This window comes from Alosa sapidissima, chromosome 13 (assembly GCF_018492685.1).
Source record: "Alosa sapidissima isolate fAloSap1 chromosome 13, fAloSap1.pri, whole genome shotgun sequence".
In the NCBI taxonomy this organism is placed as follows: domain Eukaryota; kingdom Metazoa; phylum Chordata; class Actinopteri; order Clupeiformes; family Clupeidae; genus Alosa; species Alosa sapidissima.
In genome coordinates, this window is record NC_055969.1 from 32,351,797 (window position 1) to 32,377,064 (window position 25,268).

The following is a 25,268-nucleotide window of genomic DNA, read 5'->3' on the forward strand; positions in this document are numbered from 1 at the left end:
TGTGTGTACGTGTGTGTGTATTTTAATCTTAACAAAATAGATTCAGGTTAAATTTTAGGTAATGTTTATTTACAAGCTAGTTGAAGTGGATTTAGAGGCAGATTTCAGATACAATGAGTGGATAACACATGCATTAACAGCAGGGCTGGTTTTAGCCTACTACATTTGGGTGGGCTGGTTCTAGCCTACTACATTTGGGTGGGCTGGTTCTAGCCTACTACATTTGGGTGGGCTGGTTTTAGGCTACTACATATGGGTGGGCTGGTATACATTTGGGTGGGCTGGTTTTAGCCTACTACATTTGGGTGGGCTGGTTCTAGCCTACTACATTTGGGTGGGCTGGTTTTAGCCTACTACATGTGGGTGGGCTGGTTTTAGCCTACTACATTTGGGTGGGCTGGTTCTAGCCTACTACATTTGGGTGGGCTGGTGTTAGCCTACTACATTTGGGTGGGCTGGTTCTAGGCTACTACATTTGGGTGGGCTGATTCTAGGCTACTACATTTGGGTGGGCTGGTTTTAGCCTACTACATTTGGGTTAGCTGGTTTTAGCCTACTACATTTGGGTTAGCTGGTTTTAGCCTAGGCTACTACATTTGGGTGGGCTGGTTCTAGGCTACTACATTTGGGTGGGCTGGTTTTAGCCTAGGCTACTACATTTGGGTGGGCTGGTTCTAGGCTACTACATTTGGGTGGGCTGGTTCTAGGCTACTACATTTGGGTGGGCTGGGTGGGAAACGTAGCAAAGCGGTCAAATTGGATAAAAATTTACAAACACAAACACAGAAATAATCAGTTTCTTATGGAACCGGTTATGTGGTTGCCTCATGTATCGCTTAAAGTAACACAATGAAAAATTCAAATAATTATACTTGTTGAATATCATAATATTGATAACTTTAATCATCCGATCAGAATACATGGAACCGGTTATGTGGTTGTCCTACAACATTACTCAATGTGGGCATGCATTGACATACACTTTGTACCGCTTGACAAGTTCAGTTGTGACTTTTTGAGTGCATCTCTGATACAGAATTTAGGCTTTGAGATGTAACAGGCAAGACAGCATATTGACCTGTTGACTGTTGGCAGGTAATGGCATTCTCTCTTAGGCAGAGAAAAGCTGTTGCCCTCAAACACCACTTAATCAACAGTGTGAGTGTAGGCCTACTGATGAAGGAATAGATTAAATTGAAAGATATGGAAGGTTTGCAAAGTGATATCATGCTCCTTTTAAAGAATATTTTTAGTACTTTCAGTGTTTCTGCTGCTCTTACATAACTTGCACCACTATGCCACTTGCATACTTAGGTCAAACAGAACTACCTCAGCCATTTATTGGCCTGACTTTTGCACTATTATATTGACTGTCTTACTGTATGCACAATTGCAACCCAAATTTTGCTGCTCTTATTTCTTCATTGTATGTGCCTTCTTATTTACTTTTTATATTGTTTACTTGAATGTTATGTTTGTCTGTGGACTTAATTGGTAAAATATGTCTTGTCTCCACCGTGGGATAGTGGGAAACGTAATTTCGATCTCTTTGTATGTCTTGTATGACATGTGAAGAAATTGACAATAAAGCAGACTTTGACATTGTTTTATTTTGACACATGGTGTGGCTATGCATTTTGTAGTTTACTTTGATACACTTAACATTAGGGTATTTGATATTTATATTTTGATGTATTTTGCACATCCTTGCCAACAGCTAAAGCAGCCAGGCAGCTATAGTGCTACACATGTGGAGTTTTCTCGTACCGACAGCACTCAGCGACTGAGATGTAAAAAATGTGAAAAATGGGCAGAATTTTCCTAATAGCACACATACATGAGCCTACTGCACAGCTATGCACCAGCTAGCTACCATTGCACTCCACACCAACTCATCTACATCCAAGCTGGTTTTGAGACTGCACACTGAATAAAACAAACCAAAAAAAAAAAAAACTTCTTGACTTTGTTTGGGTGGGCAAGACACAATGCTTGCAATGCACCCTGCCTAGAACAGGCATGGTCTTCAAATGGATGTGTGTGATGAAACAGAAGACCGCACTTGGGATGAATGTGTTTTACACAGTGGATACTAATTGGTGGTGAAGGACCAAGGTTAGATTACTAGTGCTTCTGTGTTCATCTTCATAGTTGGATATATCATTCACATTTCACTTGAATTTCCCCTTGGGGATCAATAAAGTATCTATCTATCTATCTATTTAGTCCTTTTTTTGTTGTTCAGATATACAATCAATTGGGCAATACCCCGAGTGAGCATTTGGGGGTTTGTAGTGTTAGGTCAGGGAGCTGTTGTACTAATTAGGATTTTTGCGTTCTTTCTCTCTCTCTCTCTCTGTGTGTGTGTGTGTGTGTGAGAGAGAGAGAGAGAGAGAGAGAGAGAGAGAGAGAATACATTTCAATGTCAACATCTCAATTCTTCAACATCCCCTACTTCATTCCCTACTCCTGAAACTGTACAGTATGTGTGTATGTGTACTCCTCCAAGCACTCAAGATGCTTTACAACTTAATGCCTCACATTCACCCATTCACACACACACTTATACGCCATGCAAGTAAATCCACTTGCACCAAGAGAGGATTGGGGTACCGTGTCTTGCTCAAGCTTGCTAAACAACACTTTGACAGGGTCAGGAGGACTCCTGCACCACCAGTGTGTGTGAGGGGTGTGTGTGCAGGTGTGAATGTGAGTGACAGGTTCAGGTGTGTGTGCTCCAGCATGTGTGTGTTCCAGTGTATGCCTGTGTGACATGATTGTGCTCCTTTTGGTCGGGGACCAAAAGCTTAATCTCATTATCAGCCTAGTTGCATGTGTCCCAGTGTTCTGGTGTCCCAAGAAAAAAGACAAACGTTGACATCTCTTAATATATGACCATGCCATGCTAGAGCTAGCCATAACACATTTCTACCTCTAAAAAATGAATTCCCACCATTGTCCTTCTTCAGTGGCTCCATAGAACAAAAAAATACAAATAACAAGTTCCCAATCACATTTTCAGTTTAGTTCCCCAATTACATACACATGCACACACACACACACACACACACACACACACACGCACACACAAACCATATTCTAGAACATTCAGTGCTGTGACTTTGAGTGTTGCAACACAGGCAACAACTAGCAAGGGGCTTTATACAAGCACATGGAGAAACTGCTCACAACAGCTAGTGTGATAACACCAAACAGGACAGTGTCTGAACATCTGATGCAACTTATAGTCCAGTTATTATGTTATGCTCCTGTCAAACCATTTGAGAGTCAGATGCAAAGGTAGGTGCTGCTGTGCACTACATGACTTTTCTGCATCCATAACTTAGCATCATCTTCTGACACTGTAACCTAGCTAGGCATGCTGTCCAAATGTATATGAATCTCCAAGCAAGGGCTGTGAAGAGCTGACTGAGGTAGGGCTTCCTACTAAGCCAACTGAAATATAGTCTTCGCTCTCCAAAAGACCGCCCTGGCAGGCATCTTCCAAAGCCCGGTAAGAGGATGCTGAACGCAAGGGCAGCAGGGAGGATTCTCCAGGCAGCTGGGGTTTGTATCCTGGCATGGTGACCTCCTCTGTGGTCACTGGAGCGGCTTCCCCTGCCTCACCTACAGACCCCAGCGGCTTGTAGTTGGGGTTGTTTATCTCAGTAATAGGGATCTTCATGCTGGGGTGGAATTTACAGTCTGCTGGATCTGACGGTTGTGAGTCTGCGATATTCCTGTACAGTGGGAAGAAGACATTGTGCGTAACGTTGTTTGTGACCTTCTGGTTGACATCACTGAATAGTATGGGAGAAGCATCCAGATGTTCCACACGCTCCGCAGGTAACTCAAACGATTGAAATCCCTGCAGAAAGGAGGACACAATCATTTATCCACTGAATCGGTATGCCTGACCAACGTGTATCTGCTTTCAATTATGAAGGTGTGTGAATATGCTTTTGGGTCTACGGACCTTTGCGTCCAAACCACCAACAAATCGAGGGGTTGGAATCTCTGGGTACACCTTATCCTTCAGCCTTTTAAGAGTGAAGCAAATGTACATGAAAAATGAGAATACACAATCAGAATTAATAATATGAGAAAGTTCCACAGAATTAATGACTGATAAAGACAAGGTCATATCACAAAAGGTATTTGAAGGATTAAACCCACAATATAGCTTATTTGGTTGGTGTAAGTAACGTCATGTATGTAAAGCCAATGATCCCAAATACCTCCTTTGTCAAGAAATAATGCTTAGATGTGAGGGGTCCCACAAAACAAGGAGGGCATTAGTTCTAACCAATATGTGGACATTTACCACAGATGAAGCAGAAAGTAAATTTGGAATGCTTGCCAGGACATTGTGAGGAATTGTACTATAAGGAGCCATTCTTGAAGAACCCTTCATTAAAAGAAGGGTTCTGGTGAAAGTCGATGATATTTGAGCTCATTCCCCTATCATATTACTCTGACTTCTAGGCACCTGAGGCAGTGCACTGATTGGGCTGTCCATGGTTCAATACGAGTTATTGCTTTTCCCCCAACAAAGCCAGGACTGTGTTCAAATACCTATTTGAACGTGATTTCTTTTGAGCACACACACTAAATCCACAGCTAAAAGATCTTGAGGAACAATGAATTGAATTTCACAAAATACACATTGGATTAGAATTGCACACTCTGTGCCTTAAACCGGTACAGTTTGAGTTGTGGAACTTTTTGTTGCTGGGTATTTGTACATGATCATTCCCTTACCAGGTCCTTTTCTGGTAGCACAGAAAGGTGAATAGCAGGAGCGATGCGATGGCACCTGCTAGTGATACGATGCTGTATACAATGATCTGAGAAACTGAGAGAGGATAGATTTAGCATAGAAAAACAAATGCAATATCAGTATATGGCATAATGTCAAGTATCTGTACAAAGGCAGGGATAACTATTTTCTGCTTCAAAGTACTGGTACAAGGGCCAGGTATGTATGTTTAATATAACATACAGACAGGGATGGATTACTGCACGGGCCTACTGGGCCCAGGCCCGGGGGGCCCAAGGAGTCAGGAGGCCCTGAAGCCCAAGCCTTTGCATGGAATCATTGCCTCAATATCAACACATCAGCATGTAGGCTATGAATATGATTGAATTTAGTATTGGCCATCCCCAAAATGGACCAGAATACAGGAAATCACATCAAACAAATTTAAAAATTTCTGGGGGAGGACCCCCAAACACCCCCTCGCACATAAGTGACAATTAGTGGGGGGCCCTTAATACATCTGGGCCCAGGGGCCCAAAAGTTCATAATCCGTCCAAGCATACAGAAGGCTCCAGAGACATTTAAATCATTGTGAGATGGCAGTTTCTGAGCATACTGTACCTACCCTGTGAGGTAAGCGTGACTCTAGTTGTTGCTGGTTTGCTACTTTTGCCTCCAGATGTGACAGCATGTATCGAGAACTCATAGGTCTCAGGACGGAGGTGGTAAATCCTCTTCTGCATCCCATCCTTACTGCCTAAAACAGTCTCTGAATAAAAATAAACCGAAACAGTCATTGCTGACGATGGTTTTTATTTAATCAATAAACTATTTTAACAGACACATGCAGAAAAAAAGATGAACTTACTTTTGATTTTTTTAAATGACAAATTTAGTTAATACCTGTCTTATATTGTCCGTGGGAACTGAGGGTATATTTGATCTCATATCGCTGAATAAACCCTCTCCGGTGCTCCAAGGGTATCTCGTCCCAGGTGAGGACTACATCCATCCCATCCTGTTTACCCTGGAAACTGCCTGGAGCCTGGTCTGGGGCTGCGAAATGCAAATGATAACAGTGTTAGTTGTTCTGAATGCAAATGAAGTTGTCCATTGTGTTGTCCATTCTTAACTAATAAATGGACTGGATTTATAGAGCTCTTGTCCTCCAGCATTAAGAATGCTGGTTCGAGCTTGTCTCCTCCTGACCCTGTCGAGTGTCCTTGAGCAAGACACTGCACCCCAAAATGAATGTGAGGCATTAATCTACCTCCCGAGCTACCCCTTAAAAGCAAACATTAAGGCAATTTAGAACGTATTCTTCATTTCATTTTTTATAAGTTATTCATATTTAAATGGATGACATATTATGTCATATTACTAGTATTACCAAACATGGTATTTAATGCGTAATTTATTTAAAGTAGAGTAAGTTACAAAAATATGTTCTAAAATTGCTTTTATCTAACATATAAAAACATGCTATTTTTTTTTTAATCAGGAAGAATGACTACTAACCCAGCTCTCGGCCATAACTCTCCCATCTCTGCAGGAGCTTTGGGGCATCTGAGGTACAGGCATACAGAGAAAATGTGTATCGCACGCCATCTTTAAGCCCTAGAGGACAACAGCATTTCAGACAATATGGGTCAAACTCTCAAAAGTGCAGAAAATAAATAACCTGTTGCTAAATAAGCTTATGGGTTATGAAATCAATGTGCCTTAAGGAGGCTACAGAAGCGCAAGCGTTTTTATTTTTATTTTAAGAAATTCAGTTTTATGAATTTATGCTTTTTGTTTCTGAATTAACAAGACAAGGCAAGGCAAACATGTCTATGCATTAGGCTTCTATACTGATGTCATAAATGGTCCCACTGCAAGTTGTAACCTCCAGTTACCACCATGGTGCACTAGAGTAATTTAAAATGACATGTGAGAACTATAAATTGAACACATCAGAAAAGTTAACAGGATGTTTATCTCTGTGAATTAATCTACAGTATTAAACTACAGTAGTGCAGTGCCCGTTCAACCATGCTATTCCTAAAGAAAACCTGTGGCCCAATTCCATGTCTGGAGGTAGGCCTACTTTAAAAAATAGGATGATAGGGAAAAACATAATTTCAGCTATAAGCATTCAATAATGAATACTGAATATTATATTATAATGTTATAATGTAATAAATATGCAGTAAGCTGAATTTAGGCATGGCTGCATGTGAATTTTTTATAGATCAAAATGAGGTACAAGAGATAACAAGCCTAAAAGCTGTTATGAGTCAAGTTATTGAATAACTTTATGATAGAGAAGACAAACTATTTTGTGGAATGATGCATAATGATATGAAATTTGCAACAATCTCTGGTAGCCCATAAGTGACATAACACTCTGCCACTCGTCTAGCTGATCAAATTTTAAATGACATAAATGGCCTAAATGACATAAATGGCCTTTTAAATGGCCTAAAAACTTTGAGTTAAAACTATATGTTTAGCCTACTGAATAACTTGATGATAGAAGACAAACCTTTTTGTGGAATGATGCATCATTATATGAAATTTGCAACAACGTGACTCAAAAACAGTCCCTGGTAGTAGCCTAGCCTAATCAACATCAAGCTCTGCATGCCACTCGTTGTCTGTAGCTGATCATGTTTGCATGTGTGGCATTCTGAAATCTTAAATTCGGGACCATTTTCGCTCGTTTCAATTTGGGACCTTGCAGTCGGAATTGTTGTTTGTTTATTTAAAGTCTAAAGACAGTCCAAAGTAGCCAGGACTATTTTTTTGACATTGCTTTGAATAGGCAGCATTCATGTTTGTTGGCGTGTTGTTGCAAAATCTGCAGAACAATTTTATGCAAGCAAACTGCATTCAGGATGTCTTTACTGTTGAGATCAGACATGATAATCACCCACACATCTCGCACTCGCTTATCTTTTTACCCACGGATTCAGTTGTAAAAAGATAAGCGAGTGCAAGATGTGTGGGTGATTCATCCCCGCTTATCTTCTCTGGTAGCCTACAGTCTTGTGTGAATGAGAGGGAAAGTGGCTACAGTAGCCTAGTGAGTGGTGAAAGCCAATGTGTGCTTCTTTTACCAATACATTTATACATTTATTTACATTTATATACATTTATTTAGCGATATCTATCTTTTGCATTTCTTCTCCAAACAATGTCAAACTTGGCACTGCACTTACTCATGCTCGTAGCAAGACACATGGCACACACAAACATACACAAAGATAGACAGACATTCCTGTAATTTATAGATAGATGTTTTTAAATTTCCATCAGTCAACTGTGAAATCATGCTTCACAGAATGTAATATACAACACACCACTTAATATATGGCAGATGAAATCTTATAAATAAATTTCATATATACCTCATAAAAACATATGTTTACAGCTACTTTATACATACAAATGCTATTCTTAGATAATGGTATGCTGTACCTGAATTGATTGTAGTATTCGTACGGCCAGCTGGTATCTTTATCCACTGGATGTCACACTTGTCCTGGCTGCCCACAAGGTACCAGTCCACCACATACCCACAACTGGCCCCAGGCATCGGGGCCCAGGCCAACTCCACACCACCATTACCGCCATTAACACGAGTTGTCTCCACATCTTTCCAAGATAGTGAATACAAAATATATTAGTGAGGGGGAGGGAGGGGTGGAGGAAGCTGAACTGGTCACCACAGCGGCTGTCTTGTGAGGACACTAACCCCAACTGACTGGGATAGGGGCACTTTAAAAAGATTCAACAAGTCAACTCTTCATGGATTACCCATTCACTGCTGACCAATTTTGTTCACACAGATTAAGTCATCACAAATGTCTCTTTTGCTTTTTTTTGTGTATTTTACTTTCCCACAATGAAAAACAAAGTCCTTGAAACATGCCTCTAACAAAATTAGATCATCTTCAATTCGGCTTCCCAGTTCTCACCTCGTGCTTGTGATGGGCTGATGATGGTTGAAGGTTGTGAGTAGCCAACACTGTTCATGGCTGTGATGGTGATCCTCTTCACACGGTCAGTGCTCATGCTGTAACAGTGTTGTGTTGGCTCCAACCTCAGAGGGACTGAGCCATTCCACGACAGTTCATACTTCACCAACTTTCCATGGCTCTTCTCAGGCACTAGCTTCTGTGAGAAAAATGACCACAAAGGTGGAGTATAAATGGCTACTAGGACTGTGGCCCGGTTAAGCTAATAAAGTACTGTATAGGCAAATGTTTGAAAACATACCTTCCACACCACAAGACTCCTGTTGTTGCTGTCGACTGTCATCCAGACATCCACAGCCTGAGGAACTAAATGGAAAACCAATGGGTTTGGGAAAAAAACAGTGTTTAAGCCCTTGAAGTGAAGCAAATCTGTTTTAATCGGGACCATCTGAACTACCCTTGGTCAGTCATACTCACTGTCCTCTTTGGTTTCAAATGTGATTTCTTTACTCCAGTCCCCCCACTTCCAGAAGTGCTCGTTGGATGCGCATCGCACCTGGACGGAATAGGTAGTGTACGGGTGAAGCTCACGTAGGGTCATGGAGATCAGGCCCACTCCAGTGTCGTCTTCTCTCTGCACAGGAAAAAATGGACAGGACAGAACATGAACCACCCACAGCGATGGCCAGTCCGTTGGGCTGTCTTCCAATATGATGTGCAGTTATATAGCTACCATGTGTATTGGAGCAGAATCTGGAAATGCCACTCACCCCATCTTCTGTTTTGTTGGACCACATTATTCGTACTTGACATCGCATTGATAATAACATCAGGTTGGCATCAGACCAGTCCCACTGAATACTAGCATTTCTGGAGTTTACATTTAAGGCTTCTAGACGTTGAGGAGCCCGCAAGTACACTGCAACCAATCAGAACAGTTCAGAGCTGTGACAAACCCATTTTCTATTTCTGACAACAGTACAGAACAGCTAGGCCTACACATGCATGTGGTGGATTATGTAAACAGTGGTCTTTACCTCTGTGTCTGGGGTCAGCTGTATAAGTGAAACTTGTTTTATTGATTTTATTTTCTGCTGTCAGTGTCCATGCCACCTCCCCCTGGTTTGGAAATATTTCTATGGAACACTTCTTGTGGAGTGAACGATCTGCAGTAGCATGATGGCAGTAATACCTTTCATTAAGAGTATATTTGGTACCCTGAACTCCTCTTAGGTTTTTATCTCTACCCTGTGTCCAAGAACACTCTAGATGACGGAGGTTTCTTGTCTCGCATGTAAAGTTGTGAACTTCCGGAGAATCTGTAAGAACACAATATACATAAACCCAATGTTTCACTAACATTTATGCCTTGGTTAAAAACAAACAAACTAGCTCCGGCATCTATGGATGTGCCACATCTAACATAGTAGTTTCCTGTTCAAGTGGATATTTGAAAATGTCTCTTTAGACTTGAGAGATGTTGAGTAATCTGCAGGCTAATAAGTCTAGTAACAGTAATAAACAATGCATTCACAAAGAAAAAAGAAATATCTTACAGCCAACGTAGACAACGGATCCTGCATTGTAGTTCCTTTTCACTTCACAATATAGAATAGAACCCCCAGTGCCAGTGGCTTCCATCAACAAATCAACAATGTAGGTCTGCCCTACACGAATAGATTTCATTGGTCGGTCATCATATGTAAAATCTTTTAGTGTGGTTCCATTAGGAGTGATGCAACAGAATTTTTTCTGGCTGTCAGCCAGGACAGCGGTTTCAATGTTGTCTCGTGGGTAAATTACTGGTAATTCCGAATAATCAGGATCTGAACCTAGTGAAGAAGAGTAATGAGAGGAGCAAAAATGATGACATGTGTTTTCCTACAAACATCTGATCAACACTTGGCATCAACAGATTTGGGCAGCGGTTGTTCAAAGAGTTTCATTTAAGTCACACATCAGTAAGACACATCATTTGTGGCCTAATCATAATGAGATAAGACCTGCACTGACCTGTGACATATTTACGATCTGTCCACTCACTGGCATTGTGGTGTCGAAGTCTCACTGAATGTCGGAGACACTGGAGTGGTAGGGGAGATGTCCAGTGCCAATGATGAGAAATATTCGATCTTCTCTCAATAGACTCCTAAGGGAGTGAGTCCAATTATGCCATTAGCTGAGGAAACACTTTATAAGAATCTCCAAGAGTGCTCAATCTATATAACCATAGAATTAACATTTCAAACTAATTGCACAGAGCCCATTAACATTAAAGTCAATGGCATTTACTGTACATCAACTTACTCTGTACACAGGTTCTGTCTGTTCAGGGTAGTAGACTTCAATATCATAAATAACATTTTCTTGCTGGCTGACAAAAGAGGGCTCATCCGTCCAGGATACATCAATCCCGTTAGTACTTATGTCACCACGTACATCTTGAAGCTGTGGTACTGGTAAGAAGAAGTCAGTGAATGTGTTGTTTCAGGGTTAGATTTGAAAATAAGTATTATACAGGGCTTAAATTTCACTGCGGGATTGCGGGTATTGCGCATAATTTGTTCAAGTCCCGCAACTCTAGCCATCATAATGCGAGAAATTCCCGCATACGCTTTTACAGCCTGTCTGATAATGTTAATATAGCCTAATCATTAAGTGGCGTGAATGCGGTGCTATTGACCGGACTGATCAACTACCGAGTTGAATTGAACATAGCCTCATGCAGACGCACGCACACACACACGAGAGAGAACCACTTTGCGCTTACGCAAATAGGCTACGCTACCATGGCAAACTTTTACATCTGGAAAGAGCTCCTTGGTAACTATCCTGCTAGCTCCGGTCACGTCAACACTTGATCCCAGAAAGGTTGTCTTCGACATGTCAACATTTATTGTATCTAATGACATAGAAAACATAATGATTTGCATACACATACCGCACTATGCACAACTTTTACTCACTAGCGACTACAGCCTAAAACCGTCAGGTTGAAGGGGGGCTAATTACTCCATAGAATTACTCTCAGGTATTTTCTTAAAGTGACAGGCACTCAATTACACCTACTCATCACCGATGTGCACTCAATTGGACCTACACACCACATTAAAGATATGCCTAAGTGTTATAGGTTAAACGTCAATATGAGGCATTAAATCATATGTACATAAATATGTTTAGCTAGTAGTAATTACTAGTAAAATGCTATACTTTAAAAAATGCATTATTAAATAAATACACTCTATATGAATTCAAAAATATATGATAGAAACATATCACATAAGCTATCATTTTCAGTGTGTGTTTGTGTGTGTGGAGAGAGTCAAGCAGAATCTAGGATGTCCACTGTTGTGAATGATCCCACTACAGTATATATTACTGATGACGTCAGGGTGGTGGGGGCCCCAAAATCAAACACTTTTTTAAAAAAAGTATCGAAGTATTGAAATCGCAATTCTTGACTTGGTATCAGAATCGTCCCCCCCAAATTGTGTAAATCCCCCCTACATGAATAACCTAAGGGGGGAATTCCCCCCCATTTTGAAAAATGAATTTTAAGCCCTGCCAGGTACTGTGTGGATTTCAGAGTTTTACAGTGTATCTAGAAGATTTATTCATTTTCAAGAGAACCACCACAAAAAGTCCTGAGAGTCAAAATGCATAGTGTGGCCTATCCATTCTCAGTCAGTGACTGACAAGTGACAGCTTACCATTTTGCATTCCTTCAGCTGCCTGGATGAGAAAGGAAGTCAGTAGAAGACTGGTAATCATGATTTATGGAAAAGCTCTGGAAGAAAGTGAAAATATACAGTAGATTAGTTATTCAATGGAACCCTTCTTAATCCGTCAAGTCCATTTGTAGGCTACCACATGCACTAGAATAGCCTACATATGACTATACTATACAGCGGGGAAAATAAGTATTGAACACATGAACATTTTTTTACATTAGTATTAACTCAGATAATCCACCCATATTAAAAAATCCAAACATTAAAGTCCATAAGTAGAGTTATGTGTAATAAAGCGGAATGACACAGGAAAAAAGTATTGAACACATCTACTGAAATTTCTTAAATACTTTATAGAAAAGCCTTTGTTTGTACTGACAGCTTCAAGGCATTTCCTGTACGACGGAATAAGTTACAGTATTCAGGTGTGATTTTGGCCCATTCTTTTAAACAGATAGTCATTTAATATTGAAGATTCCAAGGGTCCCTCTTGTGAATCCTGATTTTTAGTTAACTTCCAAAATTGTTCAGTTGGATTTATGTCAGGGCCTTGATTTCCTTTCTCTGAAACCAATTGAGAGTTTCCTTTGCTGAATGCTTTGGATCATTGTCCTGCTGGAAGGTCTAGCCATGTCTCATCCTCATCATCCTGGTCACCCTCATCTCCCAGACCAAAATGACTCCATTCATCATTCCTTCAACTGTATGAAGTCTGCCAGTACCATGAAATGAAAAACAGCCCCACACCATGATACCTCCACCTCCAAACCTCACTGTTAGTATGATATTTTTAGGGTGTTGCACAGTGCCATTTCTCCTCAAAATATGGTGTGCAGTATGACATCCAAAAAGTTTAAGTTTGCTCTTGCCTGACCAGAATACATTCTCTCAGTATTTCATAGGGTTGTCCAAATGTTGTGTAGCAAACTTCCAACGCGCTTTGACATGATTTTTTTCAGTAATAGAGTCATGCAGGGTGAACATGCATAGGGGCTATGGTAGTGGAGTGCATTACCGATTGTTTCTGTAACATTTGTACCTGCTGCCTCCAAGTCTTTCTGGAGCTTTCTCCGAGTGGTCCTTGGCTCTTGGGCTACTCTTCTGCCTGTCCTTCTGAATTCCTGGTCAAAAATCTTGCGAGGACATCCTGTGCATGGCCAGTTGATGATGCAGTGATGTTCCTTCCACTTGCAGAAAACGGCTCCAATACTGCTTACTGGATGATTCTGAAGTTTTGAAATGCATTACATTAATACACAGGATTAGATGTTAAAATCCCTTGTGCCAAAATCCAAGGTAAAAACACATTCAGAAGCCCCTGCTCAAGTTTAACTTTAAAAAGCACACTACCCACAAATCCGCCAACAAATGGTCACAAGCACAATACAAATGGCCCATCCAACAACAGTAGCCTATATAGTATGCGGCATGTCATTGGGGTTATCAAGTGGGCACCCTCATTCACCAATGTTTCGTTAAGTTAGGCCCACTACACCTCATGAAGGCTTAACAGTGAAACCAGCGTCCTGGAGACACTCCCCTCCATGCTGCCACCATATTACCACATTGAAATATCCAATAGCCAAAATACTCTTAACCAGCCCAGGCATGGTCAAGGTTGGCTAGGTTGGTCCGTCCCGTTGATGTGGACTGAACCATAACCATAAAAAACTAACCAGTTCCATTGATGTTTTGCAACAATAAGGTTGCAAAGATCTTAGGAGGGCTCTTTGCTTTTATACCCATCATGAACTGTTTCTTGTGTGACACCTTGGTAATGCAACATCTTTTTATAGCCCATCAATATGTACTAACCCAACTTATATCAATTTGCACAGATAGGAGGGATAATCGCTCTCTAACTAGATTCTAGCTTGTTTCTTGCCATTCCTTGTCTTTGTGTACTGCTTTAGTGTGTTCAATACTTTTCCTATCCACTTTTTTACTCATAACTCAACTTATGGACATTAATGTTTGGCTTTTTTATATGTCTGGATTACCTAAGTTAATACTAATGTCATGCGAATAGCCTCATTGGAAGTATGCGTAGGCCTACTGAAAATTTTTTTCAAGTGTTCAGTAGGCTACTTATTTTCCCCGCTGTATAGGCCTACTCTTCAATCAGCCAAAGAGGACACATGTACATGTAACTCCTCTCCTCCACTTGCACCCTATAGTGGCCAGAATTAAATTTAAATCTCTCATCTTGGCCTATAGAACAAGATGATCAAGATATATATCCCCAACTGCCCACGGTCTTCTAACGAGCGTCTGTTGTATCGACCAGCCGTAAACGCTAGGTCAAATTCACGTCTCTTTTCCTCAGTGGTGCGTTGCCTAGTGCTCTCCGTTCCTGTGATAGTTTTCGGTCTTTCAAGACGTGGTCTAAAGACTGTTTAACATGCACTTCGTTTATTAAGCGTTTGTATATTAGTATTTATTTATTTTCATTAGGCTATTAATTGAATTGACTTCGTTGCTTATTATTGCTATTCTCCTTAATTCAGTCTATACCAACTTTTTAAATTGTTTATTGTTAATTTTAACTTTTGTTATTTGTATGTCGCTTTGGACAAATGTGTCTGCTAAATAGCCTACCATAACCACTCATGAGTCAATCGAATGTGAGAATGTAGGCTATTTAATGGTAGCCTAATACAATACAATATCTTGGCCAGACTATGGAGCTTGAACTAATGCATTTTAAAATAAATTGCAAGTTGTGTGATACAGGCTGGTCTGCTTCATGAATGGTGGCATAGCCATATATTTAGGGAAGACAAGATTATCACCAATGCTGATCTGTAAGACTAAGTAGTGGCTGCAGGGTGTTGTGGTACAGTAAGTGCATATGCCTACATTACTTTACTTAAAATCCTCGTGTTTCCTTTCCAAAGAAAATAACTTCCACGACTAAACCCGTTGTTCCCCCTAGGCTATCTGAGCAATGTGTTTTCGTTGTGTTTCCTACTTTACTTCAAGTCATTTGCATTGCTACCGTCTGGAACACCCACTGGAATGCGTTGACGGAACGCAGCTGTGTGTGGGAGCCTTTACAATTCACAACACAGCGAGAAGCTTTATTAGGGCCAGAGCACCTCAACTGCGCGTAGTAGCTACAACGCAACGGAGCGCATTACTGTAACACGAAAGAACCCCTTAGGCTACTAACACGAAAGGAATGGCACATTTCTTGGCAATAGACAGTCACATTGTGGGTATAGGAAAAAAGTTAGAGTTTACGATTCTAATAATGTTCATGCTACTTATTCACCCAGTTAACATCTAGGTCTACTGAAGAAAACATTAAAAGTTAACATACAATTTGACATAGAAATATATATATATATATATGCTAGAACAGAATAGAAACACTGAACCATAACGATGTATGATTCGGTGTCATGCACTTATTCACTATCAAACGTCATACATTATCCTACACTAAACCATCCTGCCGAAATTCATCAACATAGTTTTCAAAAAAGCGCACAATCAAGAGCCACTAACCTTGGATGTTTCCTTCGAATATTATAAGAAACAATGTTTCCTTTCCAAAACAACAGGTGTCACAACTACTCACTGGCTCACTATGACATTGAAAGCTCAATTCGGTCTGTGTCAAACCTACACTAGCCTACTCACTGGCTCACTATGAAAGCACAACTCGGTCTATATCAAACCTACTCAGGCATGAAAAGCTAACCCCGCCTACTATCACTTTTACCACGCCACGCCTTCCTTTTTCAAGCAACATCAGTCCAATGTCCCAAATGACGAAACAGGATGTTTCAACTCGAGGCCTATTTACAGGAATTTACCGTCTATGGAATTGCATGGTTTTATTCTTTGTTGTACTCCTACTAACAAAAAATCACACTTGACCCATAGTGATTTTTTTTAAATTTTTTTTATTAACAATGCATCCATCCCTTTGATGAGAAAGTTCCTTGAGGCTCATCTGCAGCCATAGCTTCAAGCCCCCAAAAACATACAGTAGGCCTATTTATACAAGGGAAACCACAACTAGGAAAAAAGAAAACATCAACATTATGTACATCTGTTAAGAGGCCTCTCTCAGTGATTTTTTTTAAATATAAATAACACTTTTATGTCCATTGCTCAATATCAGCCCTCTATTGTGCAATAAAGAAGAGATTTGACACCCTATTCAGTGCTCTAAGGTCATAAGTATACGGCGCAGGTAATTACAAACTTAGAAAAGGAACATGAAGGGTGCAATTTTTTGTATCCCATCTTTTACAACTAACATACAGTACACCCACTTTGATTGGTTCTGTAATATAAGAATTGACATTGGTAGAGATCAATAGACCATTAGCAGTGTCTTTTTTTGGCCCCTCAGATCAGACATTAGTTTCCTGAATGCTCTCACTCAGTTTCAAACGTCAAAATAATTACTAAATATAATGTGCAATAAAACTGTGAAGTGTCATTTTTAGGCTTTACAGAATGAAATTGTTTAGTTCTACATTAATGTACATGTCCTACGAGTACCTTTCAGTATTAAGGAACAAGTATGAAAGTTAGCCAAACTATCATGACTGGCAGATTTGGCATCCCTTCAAACAACCCCAATTGCAGGCACATACTGTAAAATGTAGAACTATGCAAACACAGGTCGATGTCAGGAGTTGATTTTGGGGAAAAAGGACCACCAGGGTAGCAGTTAATGCATCCTCCTTCTAAGCTGTGATCTCCTATGCAGTGGCCTAATAGGCACAGCTTCCACCAATACACAAATGGTAAGTCGCAGATTCCCAAAATAACAAAATGTATTGCCCAAGAGTAGATAATTAAGAACAGTTTAAAGTTAGAAATGAATGCACAAAGGAGTCATGACCTTTACTGGGTTGGGAGCAAGGAAAAAGGAATGGAACCAAGGAAAACAAATAATTAGTTACTACTCATTTTCTACAATTCTAGAATAAATAAAGGTAATCAACAACCCATTACTATTATGAATAAAAACTAACAATAAAGGGCAAAAAATCTCCCGTGAACTAGGACTGGTCCAGCCGTTATGGAATGAAAAAAAAAAAAAAAAAAAGTAAATTTCCTCAGTTCTAGAAACCTAATGAGGAAATATATTTGTTTATTATGAAATAAAACATTGCATAGTTCTGAGTATAAATAACAACCTCCAAACATAACCGGAAGGGCCAGATTGTATGACAATGGCATACAGAAGTGAATGAAATGTCACAAATGATGCCTCTCAAATGGCAATGAAAAGACATACAAATGTTTTCGTGAACCAAAGGAAGCTCTGCTGCTAGTCAACCGACCGGGCCTAGTGGCTTACTGTACCATATGGGATCTTTTGCCAAGAAATCTCAAGGACCCTCATTGTTCCTTGCAGCTGTTGTTCAATTGAGCAAGTTAAAGGCGGCGCTATTCAGAACCTTTTTTCATTTTACATTATACTGAAAATGAATTAAAAGGTGCACTGAGCATAGCATGTTGAACATTGAAATGGAAAGGGAAGCTGCCTCCTTTTGTTTTTATCTATATACATTTTAGATACAAGTCAAAACCAGCAAGGCATATATGAACATAATATTCTTGACCTTCTCCTGACTTTGGCCGTGATAGATTTCATCCCTGTATTTTGTCACTAGGCATCACCCAAGCTGATGATGGTTTCAGCAGAGACAGATGAAATGTACGTGCAGAAGTCCCATCGTCAAAGGGGAACCTGCATCTGCACTAAGGGATTCTTACATTCAAATGCAGGCAGATTCAAATGCAGACAGTTATGAAGACGCAACTTTAATGTTTAGCCTCTCAGCCATGCAACTATAAAACTGGAAAGTGCCATGGAACAGATATTATTATTATTATTATTATTATTATTATTATTGTTATAGCTTGCAGGGTTTGAAAAAACTGCTGCTTTGTGTGTTACGAATGAACAAAGACCATTTTTGAATATCGGGAATCTGTTGCTGCAATCCATAGTAGACATGTATTTCCTCATAGATCTATTTGTAGTTTCTCGTTCTGAGAACTCATTGTAGCGTCAAGTGGCTTTTTTGTTTGCCAGAAAATGAACCAGAACCAGAAAATGATCAGAATGAATAGCATCTTCTTCCAAAAATTATACACTTTTGGTTGGGACTCAAAACTGGTAGGAGGGTTAATTGATACAAAACAAACCACTTTTTGTTTTCCCTAAAATAATACACTTTTTGTTGGGGTTCAAAACTGCTAGGAGGGTTAATTGATACAAAACAAACCACTTTTAGTTTTCCCTAAAATAATACACTTTTTGTTGGGGTTCAAAACTGCTAGGAGGGTTCATTGATACAAAACCAACCATCATTCAGGGGGAAAGTGGGGAAACATCCTCATTGGTGAGATATCAAATTTGAGGAACCCATGGGGTATGTGAGCAAGCTTTAAAAAGGCTTCAGTTCTTTCATTTCAATATTATTGGCCGCCATAGACTATACACACATACACATAAATAAACCAGCCATTTTTTTTCCAAAAATATAACTTAATACTTAAATGTTTATGTGGTCAAAAACATCTGTGGTTGGGCTGCAATTCTAATGGGAAAGTACTCCATGTGGCACCACTGATAGTCTGATTGGTTAAATGTGATGTACCAAGACACCGCTCATCATGTGTTGTTCTTTGATAAAGTGCATCACTCAACAAAAGAAAAAAAAAAACATCAGCAATAAATAAGCCTCTTAATGGAGACACTGATGGGCCACGTCCGTTAAGAAGCGATCCGAACAGAATTCCTTGGAATTCCTGGAATTCCTTGTAGTGTTAGTCCTTTGTAAGTTCGCTACAGAGAAATAGAGTAGAGCTGGAATCATGCCATTTTTTCTGGCATTTCATATCAGTCCATGACAGGATGCAACTGTTTAGAGAAAGGCAGAGGGAAGACGGAAACCTGGACAGAACTGAGCAGGATAAAGATTCTTCTTTTAACTTTTTTTTGTTTGTTTTCTATGTGTTTGGTGTGATCTGGATTTTTACAGAGTGGTTGGCATGGCCCGAAAACGGACCACAACGGCTCAGTGCTTCGGTTGTCGGATGACTGGTGCAAGCTTCTGTTTTGGTCACAACTCACTTCAAGTGGCTCTGCAACACCTACAGTTTTCAGTGAGTCACTCTTTCGCCATAGCAATCCTCTGTCCCTCTTTTATTTGTTCATACAGGAAAATAATCTTCATGTTCTCTCTCTATGGAACCCTGCTTACCACAACATGCCTCCCAAACGTTTTGAAGACATCTCTTCTACACCCATCGTCCAATAATCCATCCTCCATCATTGTCTCTGTCCATCTAGCCTTATCGTTAGCCTGGAACCTTAGTAGTGCAGTAACAAGTGCTCCCAGGCTTTGGATAAGAAGGAGAAGATTGGGAGGCTGGAGGAGGAGGTGGGTGGGTGGGGTGGCATGGTGTGGTGTAGACTGGACACCGCGCCTGCAAAGAAGACAGAGCAGAGGGAGCGAGGAGGGTGGACCAGGCAGGACACAAGGGGTTGGGGTGGGGCTGAGGCTGGAGGATTCACGATTTGGCAGAGGGCTCTACCGTGCCGAGCTTTGGCGGCATGGACAGGATGCTCTCGGCTTCCTCGTACAGCTGCAGAGAGGACAGGAACGTGGGAGGGAGAAAGAAGAGTCAGTTCAGGGTGGTAGCCACAATTTCAAAACAACTGTGTCATCAGCCACTTCACGGCATTAGTAATGGTGCAAATGTGGCGTATTCAAATGTAATAAACAAACAAAAACAATAACCACAAGAATACAGCAGTGAAACACATATACAAATGCAAATGCAAATTAGCCATAGCATTCACTAAGCAGCAAAGAAAAAATAGAAAATCATGATCTGTACAGGCGGTTTTTTGGAGGTTTGCTTAGAATTTGAATACATATTTGAATGTATTCTCTCGAATGGGTGGGGGCTCTTGGTTACCGGCGTGAACTGCACGTCCTGGAAGAGCTCCTGGATAAAGCGGCGGGAGGCCAGCCTGAACATGCAGTGGGCCAGGAGGTAGGACACCTCCGAGTACAGGCAGATGTCCTCGAACGCATATGGGAACTTCTCCTTAATCCTACACAGATGCAGAGAGACAGACAAGGACATCAAAAGAAAAAAGAAAAAAGATCTGCACCGCACACATTCCCAACTCTATGTACCCGCAACACATTCCCAACTCTATATACCCGCAACACATTCCCAACTCTATATACCCGCAACACATTCCCAACTCTATATACCCGCAACACATTCCCAACTCTATATACCCGCAACACATTCCCAACTCTATATACCCGCAACACATTCCCAACTCTATGTAACCGTAACACATTCCCAACTCTATATACCCGCAACACATTCCCAACTCTATGTAACCGCAACACATTCCCAACTCTATATACCCGCAACACATTCCCAACTCTATGTAACCGCAACACATTCCCAACTCTATATACCCGCAACACATTCCCAACTCTATGTAACCGCAACACATTCCCAACTCTATATACCCGCAACACATTCCCAACTCTATATACCCGCAACACATTCCCAACTCATTCCCAACTCTATATACCCGCAACACATTCCCAACTCATTCCCAACTCTATGTAACCGCAACACATTCCCAACTCTATATACCCGCAACACATTCCCAACTCATTCCCAACTCTATGTAACCGCAACACATTCCCAACTCATTCCCAACTCTATGTAACCGCAACACATTCCCAACTCATTCCCAACTCTATGTAACCGCAACACATTCCCAACTCTATATACCCGCAACACATTCCCAACTCTATATACCCGCAACACATTCCCAACTCTATATACCCGCAACACATTCCCAACTCTATATACCCGCAACACATTCCCAACTCTATATACCCGCAACACATTCCCAACTCATTCCCAACTCTATATACCCGCAACACATTCCCAACTCATTCCCAACTCTATATACCCGCAACACATTCCCAACTCTATATACCCGCAACACATTCCCAACTCTATGTAACCGCAACACATTCCCAACTCTATATACCCGCAACACATTCCCAACTCTATATACCCGCAACACATTCCCAACTCTATGTAACCGCAACACATTCCCAACTCTATATACCCGCAACACATTCCCAACTCTATATACCCGCAACACATTCCCAACTCATTCCCAACTCTATGTAACCGCAACACATTCCCAACTCTATATACCCGCAACACATTCCCAACTCTATATACCCGCAACACATTCCCAACTCATTCCCAACTCTATGTAACCGCAACACATTCCCAACTCTATATACCCGCAACACATTCCCAACTCTATATACCCGCAACACATTCCCAACTCATTCCCAACTCTATGTAACCGCAACACATTCCCAACTCTATGTACTCGCAACACATTCCCAACTCATTCCCTACTCTATGTAATGTCCTGCCTAACAAACAACTTTCCATGGCCACAAATTGCATTTGAAAAGAAATTCCCTTAATGTACTTTTAGTTGACCTAGATAAGATCAATTTCCAAAAGATGTGAGTGTGTGTGAGTGTGTGTGTGTGTGTGTGTGTGTGTGTGTGTGTAAAACTTCACTCACGTGAGGAGTCCAGTCTCGTGGCCCTTTGTCCCCACCGAGGAGCTGAGGTTTATGACCAGCCGCAGGACCTCCTTCCTGAGCAGGACCCTACAGGCTGGCGCATCCTCAGGGATGGACTTCACCCCTGACGGAGCAAACATTCGAGAGTTCAGCTTCAAACAAATCAACCTGATGCTGCCTATATTTAACCAAACAATGCTACAAACAGCCAGAGCGCTGGGATGGGGTTGGAGATGGTGATGTATATCTCTTCCCTACCATGTTATACATTTTCTGGAGATATGTTCGATGCTTTCTGTAGCCCAAATGGCATAACACCATACAGGAAATCCTGAAGGTTGCACGCTTGCAATACAATGAATCATACAGTGTTGATAAAACAAGAATGAACACCAGTATTGCTGCACTTTGAGGTACTCTGTAGGTACACAATTGGAAATACTTTTATCTATTTGTTATTGGGTACTGAATTCTTTAACAATATAGGCGACTTTGGGCATTGCTTGTCATGGTGACGCTGTATAATGGCACTGACCGTCTTATTTAAACAGGTTTAAAGTAGCTAGTTTAGGACCAGCTCAGGTCAGTTGATGACCGAAGAGCCCAAAGGCAATGGGAGAGAGGGAGGCAGAGGTTCTTACCCAACACCAGCTCTGTGCTGCGGGTGCTGCCCACTGAACCCTGGGACACAGCATCGCTACAGCCTGACACTCCAGAGAACTTGGACTGGGGCATCACCTCCAGCTGGTTATGGATGGGCTGTGTGCACCACTCAGAGTATGGTACGTCAGCGTATTCTAGGGAAGGGTGAGAGAAGGTGAAAGAGGATGTCAGCAAAATAGGTCAACTGCTATCTGCTACATGTGGCTTTAGAAAAAGGCGCCATGTTTACACTCATGTGCACAATCACACATGTCAACTGGAAGTTTAAATAAGTACATATTTGTGACAGATAGCTCTATCTGACGGCGTATTGACACTTGAGGTGCATTCAAATGCGACGATCCGGTGGTGTTGGAGGGGAACACATTTTTTACATTTGCATGTTTTTGTGCAAACATTCCAAATTGTTTGTTTTAAGATGTAGCAACCAGTAGTCCAGTGTACAGAACTCCTCGGACCGTTTGTGTGTGTCAAAGCAAACCAAAAAAACAAACTTTGTTTACCATTTTGGCACACCTCTGAGTTCCTGGGAACTGATGGTGCATGCCACAAAATAAACAGTGTGTGTGTCAGGGTCCAGATCAACCTGTCTGGGAGACTGTACATAAACTCTTACTTCAGTACTGCAGGAGTGGATCAGACAGGGTGTTGAAGAATGAACTTTTAGAGGTTGGGAGTTATAGAAAAGGGTGGTTCTGTGAAATTCTGTTAAGTGTGTTGGAACAATTTGTACTGTTGGATCAGTATATTGGTATACAGTATACAGCCAGTTAAGAGTATTGATTGAAATAACTGAAAAAAAAAACTGACCAATACAAGCTAGAGTCAGACCTCAGTCAGACAAGATGATGGTTGACCAGTCTGTGAAGAGGCATGATTAGTATAGTAGTATAGTATAGTATAGTATATATATACAGTATACTCTTTTGATCCCGAGGGAAATTTGGTCTCTGCATTTATCCCAATCCGTGAATTAGTGAAACACACTCAGCACACAGTGAACACACACTAATCCCGGCGCAGTTGTTGCCTGCAACAACAGCGGCGCTCGGAGAGGGGTTAGGTGCCTTGCTCAAGGGCACTTCAGCCGTGCCTACTGGTCGGGGTTCGAACCGGCAACCCTCCGGTAACAAGTCTGAAGCGCTAACCAGTAGGCCACGGCTGCCCACTGATTAGTGCCTGTGACTGTGATGTTGTCTGTCTTTGTTATGATTGTGTGTGTGTATGTTAGTCTGACGAGCCAGACCCACATTAAAATGTAGGGTCTGGGCACTCACCGTCGTGCCGGTTCAAACCGTTGCAACTCTGCCATCAATCATTATGTTAAGCCCGCCTAACGTCTCTATACACAATGTGATTGTCACAATGTGAATGTCACAATGTGAATGTCACAGTCACAGGCACTAATCAGTGACCCTATCGAAGTTTAATTTTTCCAGCTCACAAGCCAACGGAGAGTTGCTACAGTAGACTAGCCCGGGCAGCAAATTATACTTGCTGCTGCTAGGGTGCGTCTAGATTTCTAGGCTATGTGTTGAGAAACACAATTTCTGTCCACTGTGCAACAGCTTGTTGCATGGTTGATTGATAATAAAGTTCACTTTGACTTTGAGCCGTTTTGGGCACCGAAATAAGTCAATAAGTGAGTTACACGGCCATTAACCCTCAAGCATGCTAGCTAATAGAGGTAGCCTGTAGCAGCATGCTGACGGACTGACTGACCTGGTCGGTTGGGGGTGGTGGAGCTGGAGTTGTTGGCGCTGCAGCCCAGCACCTGCAGCCCCACGCAGTAGAGGCAGTTGTCCTCGCTGTGCTCCTGCAGACCCGTCTCCTCCAGGTCCAGCAGCTGCTGCTGGTCAGCCCGGCTCACCGACATCAGCTCCGTAATGCTCAGCTGGGAGCGTAGCACAGCGTGCCGAGAGCCTTCACTGGGACCTGCGTGGGGAGTATGGACATGAGGAGAGAAGAAAAGCCGTACGTGGAAACACCTGAGGCACTAAGAACACTCTGCAATGTGCACTACATGTACGTGCCACTATCGTGCTGCAGAAACACCTGAGGCACTAAGAACACTCTGCAATGTGCACTACATGTACGTGCCACTATCGTGCTGCAGAAACACCTGAGGCACTAAGAACACTCTGCAATGTGCACTACATGTACGTGCCACTATCGTGCTGCAGAAACACCTGAGGCACTAAGAACACTCTGCAATGTGCACTACATGTTCGTGCCACTATCGTGCTGCAGAAAAAAACACAATGACATCAAGCCGTGACCAATATCTGTTAATTTATCCACATCAAGAGCAACAGACAACTGAAAACCGATGCAAAGACAGAGAGAGAAAAGGCTGGAGGTAAGTGGAATACATGAAAAGCTCCACCATCCCCAACCAGACAGAAGACAATCAGAGGAAGAGGGAGAAGGAGGGAGGAGAAATGGATGATTTCATTGTGTGTTGAGGAAATCACAACAGAAGGCACAGACTGGTGGCGAGGACACTACACCACACC

The 25,268-nt window shown here is 41.5% G+C and overlaps 2 protein-coding genes and 1 long non-coding RNA gene across 9 annotated transcripts in view; all 3 read right to left on the reverse strand.

Moving 5' to 3' along the window:
- Positions 1 to 47: 47 nt before the first annotated feature.
- Positions 48 to 1,262, reverse strand: LOC121680305. The gene is made up of 2 exons (XR_006021645.1): positions 713 to 1,262; positions 48 to 180 (listed from the first exon to the last, which is right to left on the reverse strand). It is a non-coding gene; the product is annotated as an uncharacterized LOC121680305 (long non-coding RNA).
- A 348-nt stretch (positions 1,263 to 1,610) lies between these two features.
- LOC121680294 (leukemia inhibitory factor receptor-like) lies at positions 1,611 to 16,102 on the reverse strand. 5 transcript variants are annotated; one of them, XM_042059560.1, is made up of 18 exons: positions 15,966 to 16,102; positions 13,495 to 13,681; positions 12,435 to 12,511; positions 11,029 to 11,169; positions 10,735 to 10,870; positions 10,278 to 10,553; positions 9,759 to 10,040; positions 9,492 to 9,640; positions 9,199 to 9,355; positions 9,023 to 9,087; positions 8,722 to 8,920; positions 8,222 to 8,398; positions 6,278 to 6,376; positions 5,663 to 5,815; positions 5,385 to 5,528; positions 4,762 to 4,855; positions 3,977 to 4,040; positions 1,611 to 3,868 (listed from the first exon to the last, which is right to left on the reverse strand). In XM_042059560.1, exons 3-18 carry the CDS (start codon positions 12,435 to 12,437, stop codon positions 3,374 to 3,376), a joined length of 2,634 nt encoding a protein of 877 aa, XP_041915494.1. In that variant the 5' UTR covers positions 12,438 to 12,511; positions 13,495 to 13,681; positions 15,966 to 16,102; the 3' UTR covers positions 1,611 to 3,373. The 5 variants fall into 5 exon arrangements, with proteins under 5 accessions (XP_041915494.1, XP_041915493.1, XP_041915490.1 ...); XM_042059559.1 differs by having other exon boundaries at positions 8,722 to 8,917; positions 11,029 to 11,177; XM_042059556.1 differs by having other exon boundaries at positions 11,029 to 11,177.
- A 244-nt stretch (positions 16,103 to 16,346) lies between these two features.
- Positions 16,347 to 25,268, reverse strand: part of rictorb (RPTOR independent companion of MTOR, complex 2b) — a 49,542-nt gene continuing 40,620 nt past the window's right edge. For all 3 annotated transcript variants that reach the window (XM_042058711.1, XM_042058712.1, XM_042058710.1), the window contains 5 exons: positions 24,475 to 24,687; positions 22,731 to 22,886; positions 22,090 to 22,213; positions 20,418 to 20,556; positions 16,347 to 20,081 (listed from right to left, as the gene is read on the reverse strand). In XM_042058711.1, coding sequence (XP_041914645.1) covers positions 20,007 to 20,081; positions 20,418 to 20,556; positions 22,090 to 22,213; positions 22,731 to 22,886; positions 24,475 to 24,687 — 707 coding nt within the window. In that variant the 3' untranslated portion in view covers positions 16,347 to 20,006. The remainder of the gene's footprint in view (positions 20,082 to 20,417; positions 20,557 to 22,089; positions 22,214 to 22,730; positions 22,887 to 24,474; positions 24,688 to 25,268) is intronic.